We start from the raw sequence: 15,810 nt of genomic DNA on the forward strand, positions 1-15,810 counted from the left end.
ATTTAATAAGTCTGGCCACTTTAGAGTCAATGGAACCCACATCCAGTCTGTGACTTGTCACTCAAGTTTCTAAAACTCTAGACACTTTGAATTCAATGTTCCCTTTGAAAGAACCCCAACATTTGCCATTTATTACTGGATTTGTCCAAAGTAAAGACTTCATCCTGTCTAAAAACAATTCTTGTTTTTTAATTATTTCCTAAGGTGTCAAGTACAACTATTTTAGGGATTGTTGGAAAGATGCTGGCTTACATCTGTCATGTTTCAACAGTTTTCAAGAGAAAAGGAAATATGAATATAAACACATTTTGTCACATTAGATAATGTCATAACTAAACAATTCATAGCTTGCAAACAGAGCACTCATACTGCAGCAGTTTGCCAGCTTTTTCAGAAGTAATGAGCCTCAGCTGTGAAAGGGTCTTGCTTCATAAGGTATGTAATAAATCATTATCAGAGTGAACCCAGCTCCCATGTTGTTCATTTTGGAGTGCAATTATTAACACCCCATGGGATTTCACACAAATGTTTAGGTTAAAAAAAAACAGTTAAACGTACTTTTTATTCACTTAAACTTATTACATATTACTAACATTTATTCGCAATACTTGTGAATTTAAGCACACTTTTTTGATAAAAACTGAAATTGCAAGATAGATAGATATGGTGGTAAAATATGAGAGCAATTCTGTACTTTTAGTTTAGTTAATCCAGTCTTGCACAATTCTATTTATCCAGGGGTCTTATATTTTTGAGGGGCAAATAAACTAGCAGCCATTTTTAAAAAATCATCAATCAATTATCAAAGCTAAAGAATGAGCAGATTTTGAATGTGTGCTGGTCAATTTTTATGAAGCTTTGCAAGGCTGAGTTCATTCTTGTCAACAGGAAGGTATACGTCATAAAATCTTTATTTGACTGATGTGCTAGTTTGCAATATTGTAAGACAATATATTGTAAGACAATATTGTAAGACATGGGATACTCACATGCCCTTGATCGTCCAGCTCATTGTTCGTAAGTTTCAGTTTGTCAAAGCTGATCACTTGCCTCATCCAAGTCTCCCCTGAGGCGGGTGAATCAGGGTGAATATACACACGAGGAGGTACTGGTGAATCAGCATTCCCGGCCACCATCCACTTAGAGCTATGGTAAACATACCTATAAAAAGAAGCCCAACATCTGTCAGAATTGAACTGGAAATAATTCATCAGGCTGATTTATATTGATATAGCAGGACTTCATATGTACAGCACCCGTCAATGTACAAATGTTGAGGGACAATAATTACAATGGATCTAGTCACAATATCCCAGAGAGAAGTGATCATTTTTCCAACAGGAAAAAAAAAAGAGGGAAAATAACCAACTTAAAAGAAGTCTATAAAAATAGTTAGGAAATTCAACTGAGATTTGAGAGATAAAAGGCAAGTAATCAATATAAACAAAGTCACAGCATTTTGGGGAGCCTTCTCTCTCACCACTGTCAAGTTACCTTAATAGCTGCACTAAGAAACACAATAGTGTTCTTTGCTGCAAATAACATGTTTAATTTACTTTTATTTCAACTTTCAATTTTCAGTTGCTGCATACAGCTGAGTTACAAAATATTAGCAAAAGTATCTACAATAGACAGGACCAAATTCTGCTCTCATTTAGAGCCTGATCCAACTCTCATTAAAGCCAGTTGCAGTCTTCCCACTAACCACCAGTTACGCTGGGATAGATCCACTGATCTCAATGGCATCACTCTGGATGGCCTCCAGTATAAACAGAGCAAAATCTGGCCCTTAATCTATACAATGACATAAACAACTCTTTATATGACTCACTTAGCATGTTGTTTCTAACATGAAACAGTCCACAAATAAAACTATTCCAGATACAACGCATCTTGTGACCATGAAAAAGAGAATGAAATTAAAAGAAGAATTCTGTGAGAACCATATTGATCTTCTCGACAGTACCACAGAAATATTTAAATAAAAAACCCACATCCTATTATGTTTCTTTTTATTAAAAAAAAAATAAAGTCATTCTGCAGTAAAAATGTCTTATCCTTCAGTAAAAATATCTTATTCTGAATTCAGCCATTTTGTAGATTATGTATTTTTTAAAACCCACTAATTAAAAACTGTGCAAATGAATATGTCTGATAGGCATACACCCTTCAGAAAAAAGAACAATGCCCTTAGCAAAAAAAATAAACAGTATGATTTAATTTTAAGAAACGTCTTTCAACACTTTCATCAGGTATGTCTCTTTGTACAGTTCTCCTCTTTAAGAGAAAAAAGAATATGCAACATTATCAATAGTGGAAACAAAATTATTCATTACAAATATGTATGGATGTAAATCATACGAAGCCATCAATTATGAAATGATATCTATGATACCTTCTCGTGATTCCTTCTTGTGGAGAAACAGCTTCTACCTAAATCATACAGTTTGTTATTTGTTTTAATATTTCTTATCTTATGTATTATTCTTTTTAATTTGTGAATGAATTAGATTTAATATTTAATATTAAGATGTGAACATTACAAATTGTACTTCATTGAATTTATTTAAAATGTTTTAAAACAATACCTAACTTTTCAGATAAGGTTTAATTTTGCTAAGTTTAAATATAAATTATCCTCAGCTGATACCATTTCAGTTAAAGTTTTGTCATTTACTTCAAGGGGAGCAGGATTGGGCCTAGTGTACAACTGTTACGGTATCTCTGTGCTGTTCAGATGTTCAGGGCAGGCAGTTTGTAAAGTATCAAGCACAGTAATGGGACTAAAATAATAATTAGTATAAAAGAATACATCCACTGCATAAGAGCCTTGCTTACAGAAAAGTGAAATCAGATAAAAGTAACACCACCATTTACCAGGAAGATAAAATAAACATAATACTAAATTCTTAACAAAAATATGTGTGTGCCAACCATGAAAATACTGCATTTTATATATGATAACATGAGCTGAATTTGTTTTTTTGGAAAATTAATAGTCAGCCATGCAGACAGCAAGGACTATAATAATACATATATATTTAAAATGAAAAAGACACATTCATTGTTAAAACTACTACTATTTAATATTAATTTCCTCCTCTGAATATCAGAATTTTTAACATTATTCAAGTCTTGACATAAAGATCGCTGTTTATAAAGATCAGAAACTACATGCTCACAGTACTGTGTAAATTTACATTTCTGTTATGACCAGCTGACAAAGTCTTAATTTGGACCCAAATCAGCATAAAGATTTTCCATTTTAATTGAACTGCTCTAGCCCATAGCCCAGAGAAAACCTGTTTCGGTTTGTTATGACATAATCCAAAAACAAACACCCTTTCTCCTCCCCCCCGCCCACTATATGAATTGTTCTCGGAGTTTATATGGTCACCTTGCTGAAAATTTCTCTGTAAACAGAACTACAATTGTCATAAATGTGCCTATGAAAGGAGGAAATTACAATTAATAATTTTAGTTACACAAGAAATGTAGTTCAGACTCAGTGCTGGTATGGTGAGAAAAAAGTATTCCTTGAGAGTAAGTCTGTTCAGCTTGATCCTCTTCCCCTATATTAAAGTGTCATAGTTCTACAATTAAACCTATGGGAAATAGATTTACTGAATTGTTCTAACAATGGGTTGAAATAAACAAAATGATAATATGTTAGGGTCCAATCCTGCTCCCATTGAACCACTTGGTAAAAATCTTCTCTTGACTTTAATGGCAAATAAGGTCAGGCCCTTGATTCATAAAGTTTCTAAACGTGCTAATAGTAATTATTGTGGGCCTAAACCTGCAAACATTTCATCAGACCAGTAGTCCAATAGGCATAGGACTACTTGCTTAGCTCAGGACTGCCCTGGTAAGAGTTCACATAAATGTGACCCTTCTTTGAAGTGTTAAAGAAATAATTAGCATAACTGGTCAATCATTAATAAATATATTCTTTAAAATATGAAGTTTTCACAGACAGAAATGCCATAATTCATTCAAATCAAAATCACTAAAGATACCTACCTGTTATCCCTTTTTAATCTGAATCCATAACACAAGGAGCAGCATTTATCATAAATCCATCTGAATCATAATTCAAGAACATTTAAATGCTTTGCATTTTAATGTAGTGTCACTAGAATATATAATTTTAATATTTATTCATTGATAGGAAATAACTACAAAGGGACACAAAGTGGATGTATGTAGCTGTGGACTAGGAACAAAATACATGAAAAATTTCTCTTTGATGGGGCTAAATTGCAGTCTGTGAAAGCAAAAAAAAAAAAAATGACTGCTCACCTATCGAACATAAGCCTAATGTAGAAAGCACTTCAATAAAAACTGCAGTTGTTCTTGCACACTTGGCACAACAAACTTATTTTTATGCACTGAGATGAAAATAGAAATTTGGAAGAGCGTTAAACTCTACCTTCTGTTCATATATATTTGATTTATATTCTCTGCCAACAGCCATATCTGTATGGTTTGCATCACAAGCTTTGTGTTTTACAATTACAGTACCTGTATCTTTTGTTATCCACTGGCACAATGTCCATGGCAATGTAATATTGCTGATGTGGGTCTAAACCTGAGATCTTCACTCTCATTGCGGGGAACATCCGCCTGAACAGAGAAAAAGGGAGGTCATTTTAATATGAAACGGATTTGGGAACAGTTTTACAGTACAGCAAAGTAACCAGTTTGTGAGCACCCTCTCCCTCCCTAACACAGAGAAGTCTGTAAGAGTCTTTTTTGATCATTATGGCCACATAGCCACGAAATGGTCCATTTGATAGGTTACAACAGATTTTTAAAGTGCATTTTTGCTGAACAATGCTTCATATGTTTTGTGATACATTTTGAGAGTACAAATATCGCCATTTAATTTCAGCTTTATTGTTAGATAGTAAGTCATTTTGTTTTGAGACTTTATTTTAGCTACATGTGCATTCAAAACCTGCTAGCCATTTACTAGACATATATTACATGAGATGCGCAAGTAACAGCTCTTATCAAGCAAGATCACAACCTGCAGAAATTTAAATTGTCAGATGAGTACTGACAGCAGCAAAGGGTGTGTCACTTATATATCAGCAAATCATACCATTAAAGACATGGTGATATAAATATAAAACAAGGATGCAGTTATAAAACTCAATGTACCATGCTGTAACCAAACAATATGTTCCTTATTCAGAAGGGACTTACGGTCTGTAACATACTAAAGGTGAAGTCCATGAGTTGCTCTGTGTTTGAAAGGTACAGTAAAACATCTTTATTGAAAGCAGAAACCAAAGTACAAAGTATGTTTATAAATAAGTTCATCATTTAGATCATTTGATGTCCAAAAGTGGAATAGTTAACCAATGTGGAGATTTTAGATAAAAAAAATCATGTCTCAATTCAGGGTGTGTTTGACACTTGCCTTTTAGATGAAAAGTTCATTCTGAAGGGCAAAAATAAGAAATTTTATAATGACTAGTTGATTGCATACTAATAAAAGAATTTTTCTTACTACATAAATCCAAATGCCATCCAAATTAAATTCCATGTTTTCTGTTGTTCTTAAACAATTAGCGAAATTAAAATTGTAGAAGGAAAAAAATATATGTTATTTCTATAATTTCTAAATAAACAGCAGGGTGAAACTGCCTTGGCTAACTGGTTCCTACTGTTATTTCAGTGCACCTGTAAGATAAAAAAGGAAAATCTTTGACTGGACCCTCAAGACAAATGTTGCTTTGTGCTAGTTAAGACTGCATTTCAATCATTAATAAAGCCTCCCTGAAAATGGAGAAGGTAGCATATGGATTCAATCAAATATGTTTTTGTAATTTCTAATAAGTTCAGATATTTTTATACTAGCCAGGTTTTTGCCATGTGTATCCATTGGAAAGGGGGGAAAGTTTATTTTAAAAGAATACAACATTCATAGACTTCATCCTAATGAACAGGAAACCTAAAACTCCACATGCTCCTGTGCCCATCTAAAATTATCCTGATCTACCTAGCTCATAAATCAATTTGCTTTATCCACTTTGATGTATTTGCAGATTTTAGACTGTGCATGCCATCTGTATAGTTATTATAAATTAGCTGTCCAAAACAGCATAACAAATCTGGCTGCTGCAGCATCACATTTTGTATTCGATTAACATGAATGAACAAAGCTATATTATGAGACAATGTGTTTATCCACCTGAAGGAGAGCATAGCATAAATCAGGAGGGCAGTTAGGATATCCTGTCTCATTTGTATTCAGTCTGATCTTCCTTTATCAATGGACTTCACAATTAATTTTAGCCATATTAGCCTCCTAGAAACTCCAGCTTTCCCTAGTTCCAAGAAACAACAGGAAAAAGAAAAAGAGAAATGTGCCTGTGCAACTGTAAATTGGACCGGAGACTAGAAATTAACAAGCCAGTTTATACTATTCATTTGTTGTATTTATGAGTGTGGGATGCAAATGACTAACAAACTACTGCTTTCTTCAAGGACCCGTGCACCCAAGCGCTGCCTGCGGGAAAATGGGCCTGAACTCTTTAGTTTTCTCATGGCGGTTTGATTGTGATGTGGTTGTGCCGTCTGATTTCGATTACTTCTAGGCAACTTCTCCCTCCGCGGTACTGCTGCGCCCACCCAGAGGTGCAGAAGCTGGGTGCTGGCTTTCTGCGTCTCTCCTGACCGGTGTAGCAGAACAGCCCGGCGCAGAAGGACACTTTTGCCCTAGTGCCTTTGCCCCAGAAGGCAGAACTGGATGAGTGCGCGCCGCGCCTTTTTACCTTCCTGCCTTGGTGATGATCATCTCGGTGCCGATCTCATGGAAGCGCTTCCACAGCTCGGCTCCCTGCAGATCTACCCGGGGCACTTGCGGGGTTGGCGGAGGGGAACCGGCCCTAGACCCCTTGGGGGAGCCGCCGGGCGAGACTGGCGGGGACCCTCCTAGGAAACTCTCCTCGCAGCTGCCTGGAATGAGAGCCGGGAGGCAGGGAAGCGGAAGAGAGGGTCAGGCAGAGAGCAGGGCCCGGGATCGCCGCAGCCACAGCTCCCGGGGACTTTGGAGCGCCTTGGACTGAGAGGAGCCCGGGGAAGGGCTGCTGGGTCCAGCCCTTGCCCCCAAAGCAGCAGAGAAAGAGCCAGTCAAAAGTCTTCCCACGCCACCCACTGCAGCTAGGGGAGAGGCACCGAGAGGCCTGGAGCATCTCCCGACCCAGCGCGCGTCCCTCCCAGCGTTTACACACCGCTGCGCCGAGGCCCTCCTGTCTCTCCCGTGGCGGGCCCAGCGCAGAGATACCCGGCCTGTGCAAGTGGGTATACGCGGGTGTCCCAGCGCGGGGTGAAAAGTCATCCGGGACCATGTGCGGAGTTCAGAGCTGATAACAGACGCCGGAGGGGTATCTTTTCAATAGCACCCATCACCCCCATCACAGCCAGGGCGCTCGCTCCACGGGACCGGGCAGCCCCGCTTCAGGGGTGAGCACCAGCATGCAGCAAACCCCTGGCACCGAGGAGATACTGTCGGGCTGACTGTTTTCCCGGTGCTGCCGGGACGGAGCGAGCCAGGCCCTTTGCGCTGCTTTTTGCAGGCGTGCGGGAAATGAATTAGCGTCGCAACGTTGGCTGCAGATTTCGCTGGACATTTGATTTCACCTCTGCAGCGTTTGCCCTTCTCTGGCATATTAATGCACCGGTTTTTTTTTAACGGACACGAATCCACGTTGTTCCTCGCCTCAGCTCTTTTACGTCTAGTGTTAGGATTGGGGTGCTGTTAACCTGAAATGCAGTTGCCAAAAATACCAGGGAACGGAACTTTTAAATGAACACGATCGGGGCGCACCAGACCCTTGCTTTCCCCGAATGCCTGGAGAAGTTGAATTAACACATCTCCGCTCTGACAGATATTTTACTACCAGCTCATTGGCGGGAGGGATTTTTGCACCACGGTGTTAAAGAGAAAAAATAATCAGGGGACGGGAGGGAAGTGTTGGATCCGGAGCCAAGCCGGGTTCGAAGGGGGGGAGGCGAGAGGAAAGAAACTTGAAAAACTGTCAGAAGAGTGAGTGAGCCTCCAACACAGCGAGAGGGAGAAGCCGGAGTGCCTGACCCGGCGCAGGAGGGTTTACAGCGAGCAAAGATGAGCCACGCCGGGGTTGGGCTCTGGGACAGAATCCGCCCCCCCCCCCGCCCCTTCTCAGTGTGCCCGGGGAAGTTCCACGGGCCCCGGCCGGTGTGTGGGGCCAGCGGCTGCTTTGACAGCTTGGGCGGGGTGCGCAGGTTGGTCCCGGTCCCGCTGCAGCGCCCAGCGCGGTGGGATGGGAGCGGGGAGGAGACTCACCGGCGGGTCCCTGGGCGCCGCAGCTCAGCTCCAGCTCGCCGCAGCTCCTGCCAGGCGCCGACGCTGCCCCAGCGTGGGGCTGCAACGGGGCGATGTCGGCGCCCTCGCAGGAGCCCGTTTCGCAGCCGCTGTCCGCTTCTGCCGCCGCCGCCGCCGCCGCCGGCTCCTCCTCGCCGCCCAGCTTGCGCCGCTTCGGCTGCTTGTGCTGCTGCTTCTCGGCTCCGATCAGCGCCTCCACCGAGAAGGCGTGAGCCTTGAGACTCATCGCGGTGCCGGGCGAGGGTCGCCGCTTCTCTGCCATGCCCGGCGCGCAGCCCTCCCCGCCCTAGACCCCGCTCATAGACACACCGCGGGCCCCTGGCCAAAGCCGCGCCGCAGCGCCCGGCCCTCGCTCCCTGCCGCCCTCCCGATCCCCCAGCCGCGGGGCGCGGGGCTCTCCTCGCCCTGCTTTTCCAGTGCCAGGGATCAGCCAAGTCTGCCTAAACTGGTCCCGTTTGCAGAGGCGCTGTTCCGCCCCCTCCTCCTCCGAGCTCTGCCTCGTCTGACGGGCCAGGCAGGACTGACATGGGGCACGAACGCTCTGCGGACACAAATTAGGGCTTGTAATTGAAATTTGTTGCCTTGATCTGTCAGCACTTCCAAGCAGGAGACCGGTGGGAAAGAACTCGCTCATTAGTGTCAATAAAGTGACTGGGGCTGGGCGGAGCCAGGGGGGGTTGTGTCAATCAAGCCGTGTGCGGGCCAATCAGAAATTGGGGATTATCTCGAGCCCGGTCCTTCTTCCTTACAAGGTTATAAAAGTGCAGGGTGTGGGGGAACCCAACGTGTTGCTCTCCGACTCCAGAATTCACCCCCTTCGCCCCCCGCCCCCCTGCGGGCGTGTCAGTCACAGCCCCGCCCCCCCTTCCCGCGAGAAAGGTGCGAGGCTGCTTCACTTGATCGTGACAGCAGCATAGACCAGAATTCAATAGATAAAAATAGGTTCGTGCCCCTCCCCCGTTACACTCCCATCAAATTAACTCTGGGTAAAGAGCATTCATTAAAAATAGGGGAACGTTGCTTTTCCCAGCTTGCAATGTTTCCTCCTGGGAACACACGCAAACCTCAGAGGGGACTCAGATTTGCATACATGCAAAATAAGGGTATGGCACTACACCAGGGTTTATTAGCATGGCAGAGTTTTTTATTCTTTTACCTTTCTGGTCAGGAGCTTTCAGTTCTGTGGTTGGGACTGTACCTGCGTTAGTCTTAAAACTCCCCTCAAGGAATCTCATTTGAAATGTGCAAAGCTGTCCCGCGGCTTTAAGTGCCCATTGCATTCCCTTTCTACAGTAGTTCTTCGGGGGAACAACCGGGTTTAAAAACTTAATAATAATAACAACGGCAGGGTTGTGAATTATTCCGCTGCTCTGATTGCATTAAAACAGGGGCCAGCGTGAATTTAAGCACAAACCCTCGAAGCCCCCGTTACAATAATCGATTGTACACTGAAGCTAAAAAGAAAAAAAAAGGAAATTCAGCGAAGCCTTGTATGAGCACTGACATTTACTTTAAGAATAATCATATTCGGGTGCGGGCTAGGGAACGGATCGTTTTGTCTTTTTTCCCATGAACAAAATATCAAACGCTACAGAGCTGGGGCCAGTATTATTATGCTCTTTGCTTTCCCAGACCAGCCGAAGAAACAGCTCGCCTACCCTTTCCTTTAGAACACAGCGTTACAGAACGTTTCCACTGTCACATCAAAGTGCTTCATATCGTTAAACAGAAGAAAAACACATCTTACGTAAGGAATAGTAAGGTTTTATATAAGAGCGATCACGGATTTAGGGCACTGTTTTAAACAATCATATCCATATTCTGTAATTGTAGACTACATTAACGCCCTGCGTCATGTATGTTCTTAGAGCTATTGTTTGAACTATTGAGTAGCAAATCTCATAGGTTCTAAAGGTCCAGATAACAGGGTTTTACATACCACTAAAATGTAAACCCATCTCTTAACTTCAATGACGAGCGGGGTGAACCTCCAGAATTTGGGGAAGGGGAAGGACTGCGTAGCAAATATCCTAGTGCTAAATTAGCCTTTCGGGTAATTTTAACAATGTTTAAATTTTAGAAATGCGTTAACGGTGTGAAAATGTAGATGGCCCAGACACATTTAATGAATCAAACAAGCAGTGGCATTATCCAGCCCCCCTTGGAGAAGATAGTAACTTGTCTTAAAGCCAGTCATAAGTGGGAAAATCCCCCTCCAGTTTATGTCATTTTGAATCTGTAGGATAATGTAAAATGTCTAGTGTCAGTCACTGAACAGGGCTGTGGAGTTAATCTTTACATTCAATCTGGGATCTATTAACTGTTCCATGGTCTAAAATCTGTCTGCTCTGCCTGTTCCAAGTGTGATTGAATCTGAAGAAAATCAGATGTGCAGAGTGGATGAAAGTGCTAAGCTAAAGGATCTTTCAAGAGTTTAAACGCCATCAAGATGGAAATTAGGCCAATATATACAGAGGAGGGAAATGGATCTGTGCATGCGGCGGCTGCGGGGATCTCTCTGTAATTGGGACCCTGGCCGCGGACCACCAAGGCTCCTTGCCCACCTGCAAAGATCTCACCGGGTCATCTGCCCATTCCTAGGGATCTGAAATGGCAGGACCCACCCGGGCACCCACCGAGGAAGCTGCGAGCCATCCACCGGACTCTGACCGGCAGGTACTTTCCAAATCATCATCTCCCTTATCGGCAGGCCCCATCTCAGGGATCAGGTACTGACCTACCAACGCATATACTTTAGGCTGAAAATACCGCAATGCTTCCCACCCACCGACCGTTATCGTTTGGAGACTGGGAGCCTGTCCTGCTGGCAAACTTTGCAGAATGTCATATCGGGTCTGGTGGGCAAGGGCAACACACAATAAACACCACAAACACCGGGGCTGGGTTTAAATGTGTCTGTTGATCTCAGTGTTTATGGAGTTGTTTTTTAAACGGGCGAGAGCCGAGCCAACTTCTGCAGAAAGCAGTGCCATGGGGCATACTATGGGGAATGCTAGGTGGGTTTCGGGCTTAATACAACAATAACTTTCCAGAAATGTGCTAAATTCATCCAAACAGTCACCGGTTTAAACGGCTACAACAATCCCCAATAAAAACGGCTGTTCTGTATTCCCAATAATACTATGTCTGTTAAAGGAGCCTGGTATGGTATGCACTACAGGGAGACCGGGTTTAGAAGAATAAGCAAGACATATTTCAAAACGAACCAATCAAAAGCAACCAGTTACAGATGCCATACGTACACTTTAGAAAACCGGGAGTTACTAACATAAAGGTTCCTGATCAACCCCAATTCCTGTTTCGTTCTTCTGGGGCTAAATCATTGTCCTTTACCAGCGAGAAGTCTAACGTTTAGAGATGCAGAACGGCTGCAGTGTATGTATACTCATGAAATGGTTATTGCTCTAACCCTGAGTGCTTTCACATCAGGTATATACAAATCATCCCGTATTTCAGGGCGTTTACTTTTTCAGTTTTCTGCTGCAAATCTGCGATTTGACTTGCTGTTTTCATTTTTTTAATAGCTGGATTTATTGAAATGTGTTGAACGATCTGTGATCCATATGGCTGTAAAAACTTTTTTTTAAAAAAGGGATGATGAAAAACACACCTTCGTGGTGTCTCTCGGCATAACCTTTATTTTTCTGGATTTTAAATGTAGATGGGGTTTAAGCATTTGAGTACTGTATTTCTGTATTCAAGGCTATTACAAATTTAGACCTGAAAAAATATATTTTAACGACTTGACATTTTCTTACACTGAATATCTTCAAGGGCATACAGAAGTTAGTTTGCGGTTTGTCTTCATTCAAATTTTTTCTTTCTGCAAATATATTTGAACATTAAACCTCCGCTTACCATGAAAGAGGGCAGGAATGTCAAAAACTGCCATTTCTTTTCTCTTTCAGGACCCGACTCCGCATATCTTTACTCAGCCAGGGAAACCAGAATCGGGCCCTACGAAAGTTGTTTATATCATTTTACAAAAGTTTTCGATAAAGTGGACCCTCTCACCCCCCAAAAAAGTTTTATATAAAAAGTCAGCAGTTATTTTAGCTCAGCTGCTTTGTAATAGAATAAACTAAATATTACCAACTAAAGAGGATTTATAGGAGTTGATCAGAAATTCTTAGGATAAGCCACGATCTTACTGTACATGAGACGTGTGTCCATCATTAAAACGTTTCTAGCTTATTCTAAGCAAAGTGCTAAGCAAGATAGAGCAAATATGTAAAATGCTGGAAGGCAGGTTAACACCTCAGTTACTCCGCCAGAACAGTATTCAGCTCGGGGCGGGGCGAGGTGGGAGGAGAACAAAAAAAAAAAAAATCTAGACTGAATCTCCCAAAGATCTGTATCGCCTATAAAAATTCGCTAAAATAGGGTAAAGTAAGGCTTAAATTTAAAACAGACAGGAAAACTTCCTTAGCCCTCCTGGTTGTGTGGGGGTATTACAGTTTCTCAGCAGTCAGCTACATGGGGCTATCTAGGCCTAAATCTGGAAATTGGGGACTGGATTTCAAGCACCAATTCTGTTTAAATGCTCTTGCTGTTTAGAACCAAGTTGCTTTCACCAGCTCTCTTGTTAAGCTTCCTTCTCTGTGTTTAATGTTAGCTTAAAAAGAAAGAGGTGAGCATAAAAAATAAAAGGCTGTCTCCAGTGACTGAGAATTGCTGATTGGATGATAAATCAATCAGTCAACCAATTGATCGATAATGGGCCTGATCCCGTTCACACTGGCGATCAGGAGGGTTTTGTCAGGGATTTCAGTGGAAACAGAATCTAGCAGGATATCTCCTTTGGAGCTGCACAGTTGAAGGGGCGGGGCTCAGCCGCTCAAGTGCTCTTCACCCAAAACCTCCACTGAACTCAGCCAGTTTTGGCTGAATAAGGAGGGTTGAATTGGGCCCTATTTGTTCCAGGGCCTGTCCTTGTTCCCAGTCAAGTCAATGGCAAAACCTCCAGGGACAAATCACACGCTCACTTCAATGGGGTTTCACACGGTGTGAATCGGGACAACATTCCCACTCCCTCCCCGTTGACTTCAGGGCGATCAGGATCCCTTCCATAGTCTCTCAAGTAAATGGGTTTTGTTTTCCGCGCACCCGGACATGAGCGAGGCTCTTTCCCAACTTGATTTTCCAAACCGAGGAGTCAGGCGCACGATTCCCACTAGCATGAATGGGAGTTGTGTAGCTAAATCTCCTAGTCCCGTTGGAACATCTCAAGCCCGTTTTCTGAAAGGCTTTCGTTCAGATTATTAGGGCTCGTTTAGATTTTCCCAAATTGTTGTCCCCAAACGTAGTCATTTGTTTCCAGCCCAATGGCGGAAAACCAGAGCACATACGATTGCTGACACAACCAGCCATCCCCTTCTGTCCTTACTGATTCTACACTCCGGCGAAACTTGTCTACACGCATGAGTAAAGGATGGATTCTGATGTCAGTTACACCCGTGTAAACCTAGAGTTACCCCATCCAATACGGATTCCCATCCATGCAACAGATCAGGCTTTCGACATGACTCAAGACCTCAGGATTTGAGCCAACTTTATCTGGACGGCTCTGGTGAATACGATGCGATTCATTAGCGTCCAGTAAAAGTGAGCAATGCAGGCCCATGGAGCTGGAGACTCTGGGCGTAAAGTTTAGCAGGTTGGCCTCATCCATTTTGTCATGTTTTTACCAACAGATGAGGATCCCATGAATGTACCTAAACCGTTATATTTATCACACGGTTCTACTCAGCAGCAGGTTTCATCTTACACTGTTAGAAAGAAGAGAAGGGTGAAGCCCAATAAATGAAACAAGCCGCTATTATGGTTAGCTACCCAACACACTTGCTTCAGATGCTCCACGCCAAGGTTCCAGTGTAGCCCGGTGGAGCTACAAGGAGCCCGGTGGGAAGGGGCAAATTAGATCCCTTTGGGGAAACAGAGCGAGGAACCAGCCTGTCAGATTTATTAAGTAACCAGGTGTCCAGCGATTATTCAGTAACACAGGCAAACCTCCCGTTGATTTCAAAGAGGACTGCAGAATCCGGCTTCAGGTCCAGGTCCTATCATGCCTACATGATAGGATCGACCTGTCTTCTCTATTTCTGTTGCATTTGGACCGTTGTTTTGCTTAGCCTCTTGCCATCTCAACGCGGCAGTTGACCTCTTTTTAATTAACTGTAAAACGATCACTCTCTCCGTATCCATAGTTTCGTTTGAAAACTCAGGAAAATAAATGCTTGCCTGCTGCTGAGTATAAAGGCGGAAATAAACACGCGATCCCTTTTAATCAGTTTTTCCTGACCGATGAAAATGTTGAGGAATTGCATTAAAGAATTAAAGACACAATTTAAAGCCATCAGTGTTAAAACTATAAATATTACCTTCATTGAGTTTTCTAGCATTTAAAAATATGACATCAATTTGGAATTATGCAGCCACAAGTATGAATCATTTTAAAGGAAATCTCTGGTCTTTAGTATGACTTTGTCACTTACATTTATTGTGAATTTCAGAAAAATGATTTAAAACCCAGCCTTTTCATGATTCTAGTCACAAAAATGAGAGACGGCAAACATTAAATGAGGGCTGAGGAAACCTGGGGCTTAACTTTTTTATTGCTTTACTATAAATTTAAGTAATATTTTCACTATTGTCTCAGGAAAAAAATATCAAAACATGTACGGAATTAAATTAGATGGTCTTAAATCACCATCGTTTGGGGGGCAGGGGCACTAATTGGAAATATTTATGTTTGGGATTTGGGATTTCAGCAGTAAAAAGATACAGCGTATATATCTCGGTTTTATCCTAACGTGGGCCCACAAGAACACTATGGTACAATTGTAAGCAACAATTTGCAGTTAAATAGAATTTTAAAGCAAGGCTTGTGTTTTTATGGTGACCCTCGGTCTTTAGTCAGGGCTAGTTCTCAGATTACATGAAATGTACTTTAAGAAGCACCAGGAAAAACTGAATTATGGAAGTAGGAAACATATGGCAGTTGCATATTGCATGAGGAAGGTACATATGAAAGTTATAAATTTCTTTTTAAGTAACCATTGTAAACGCATTTTTATAGGTTTCACAGTATGTATTACATCTGTAATTTTAATTTTTGCAATATACCTTTTTAAAGATACCTGTTTTCTGTCCCTCAGGGGAAGAAATGCAAAGAGACGTTTATGCGTTAAAAATGCTACAAGGAAAACAAACAAACAGGGTAAATAAATCGGCGAAGGTTTTAGTCCAGGCTCCCTTACAATGGAAAGGACACTATGCCATCTATTGGCAAAGGAGTTATTTACAAAGCAACAGGTATCGAAAAAAGTATTTTCCTCTTTCTCTCTTCACCCTGTCCCTCCGTGTGTGTGATTTTTGTACAATCATACTTTTGGGATATTACAAACAATATC

The 15,810-nt window shown here is 42.0% G+C and overlaps 1 protein-coding gene across 1 annotated transcript in view; it reads right to left on the bottom strand.

Moving 5' to 3' along the window:
* Positions 1 to 9,157, bottom strand: part of TBX18 (T-box transcription factor 18) — a 30,756-nt gene extending 21,599 nt beyond the window's left edge. Inside the window, exons 1-4 of the mRNA XM_084622416.1 lie at positions 8,339 to 9,157; positions 6,786 to 6,969; positions 4,525 to 4,626; positions 990 to 1,161 (exon numbers count right to left, since the gene is read on the bottom strand). Of these exons, the coding sequence (XP_084478542.1) occupies positions 990 to 1,161; positions 4,525 to 4,626; positions 6,786 to 6,969; positions 8,339 to 8,639 (759 nt within the window). The 5' untranslated portion in view covers positions 8,640 to 9,157. The remainder of the gene's footprint in view (positions 1 to 989; positions 1,162 to 4,524; positions 4,627 to 6,785; positions 6,970 to 8,338) is intronic.
* Between the last annotated feature and the right edge of the window lie 6,653 nt (positions 9,158 to 15,810).

This window comes from Lepidochelys olivacea (assembly GCF_965140295.1).
Source record: "Lepidochelys olivacea isolate rLepOli2 genome assembly, chromosome: 3".
NCBI classification, from domain to species: Eukaryota; Metazoa; Chordata; order Testudines; family Cheloniidae; genus Lepidochelys; species Lepidochelys olivacea.